The sequence below is a fragment of the Volvox carteri genome (genome assembly GCF_000143455.1).
Source record: "Volvox carteri f. nagariensis unplaced genomic scaffold VOLCAscaffold_62, whole genome shotgun sequence".
In the NCBI taxonomy this organism is placed as follows: Eukaryota; Viridiplantae; Chlorophyta; class Chlorophyceae; order Chlamydomonadales; family Volvocaceae; genus Volvox; species Volvox carteri.
The window spans coordinates 235,261-236,029 of record NW_003307605.1 but is presented as its reverse complement, the minus strand read 5'-3'; the positions used below and the strand labels follow the sequence as shown (position 1 = coordinate 236,029).

Below are 769 nucleotides of genomic sequence, written 5' to 3'. Positions count from 1 at the left end.
GCCTCTCCCCCCCTACTAAACCCGTCATCCCCCTGACTTTGTCCCCCTGCCCAAAACACCCACACGCTACTGTACAGCGGACAACTGGGTAGCTATCAGCTGGAACGGCATGCAGGCCCGTGGTACGGCAGCCGTACTTTACTTCGTGACTTGGATTATACTGGGCAACTTCGTACTGCTGACGCTCTTTCTGGCCATTCTCATCACCAACTTCCAGGTATGTGAGCGCGTCGGGGTATGAATGGGGGGGGAGGGTAGGGGGGTTGGATGTGAGTTAGGGGGCGATTACCCGGCTCCTTCTGGAGGGCTAGGGGGGGGGGGGGAAGTGCCGGGTCGGACTTCATGGCCGCAGCCGTACATCGCCTCCCCCGCCTCGCTCCATATGCAGTGTTGCACTGTCCAATAATAAGTTCCTCACCTGAACGATAACGCGAGAGTGCATAAGAGCGTGTCCACTCATACACCGTGTCCGCGTTTTCCCCCCCCTCTTTCCCCTTTTTTTTCTCCCCTTCCAATGATCGGATGACATTCGGCGCGCATCTCGTACGTGTTTCTCTCTCCCTCTCTCTGCCACGCTAATCCACCTTCACTCCTGACGACGTACGTACGACGACGTACGGCACGCTGGGCTATTATCGTACTCAGAGCGACGAGGAGGCGGACCTTCCAACAACCGATGACGACAATAAACACACACCCTTCGCGCCCCCGCCTCCCCTTGCCGATACACATTCCGACACGTCTTCCTCCTGCTCTTCCTCCCCCCCTT

General features: G+C 57.9%; 1 protein-coding gene across 1 annotated transcript in view; it reads left to right on the top strand.

Moving 5' to 3' along the window:
• The window catches only part of VOLCADRAFT_67081 (uncharacterized protein), a gene marked incomplete at both ends in the record, with an annotated part of 5,157 nt that extends 4,916 nt beyond the window's left edge, over positions 1-241 (top strand). The window contains one exon of the mRNA XM_002956540.1: positions 100-241. Within this exon, the coding sequence (XP_002956586.1) occupies positions 100-241 (142 nt within the window). The remainder of the gene's footprint in view (positions 1-99) is intronic.
• Between the last annotated feature and the right edge of the window lie 528 nt (positions 242-769).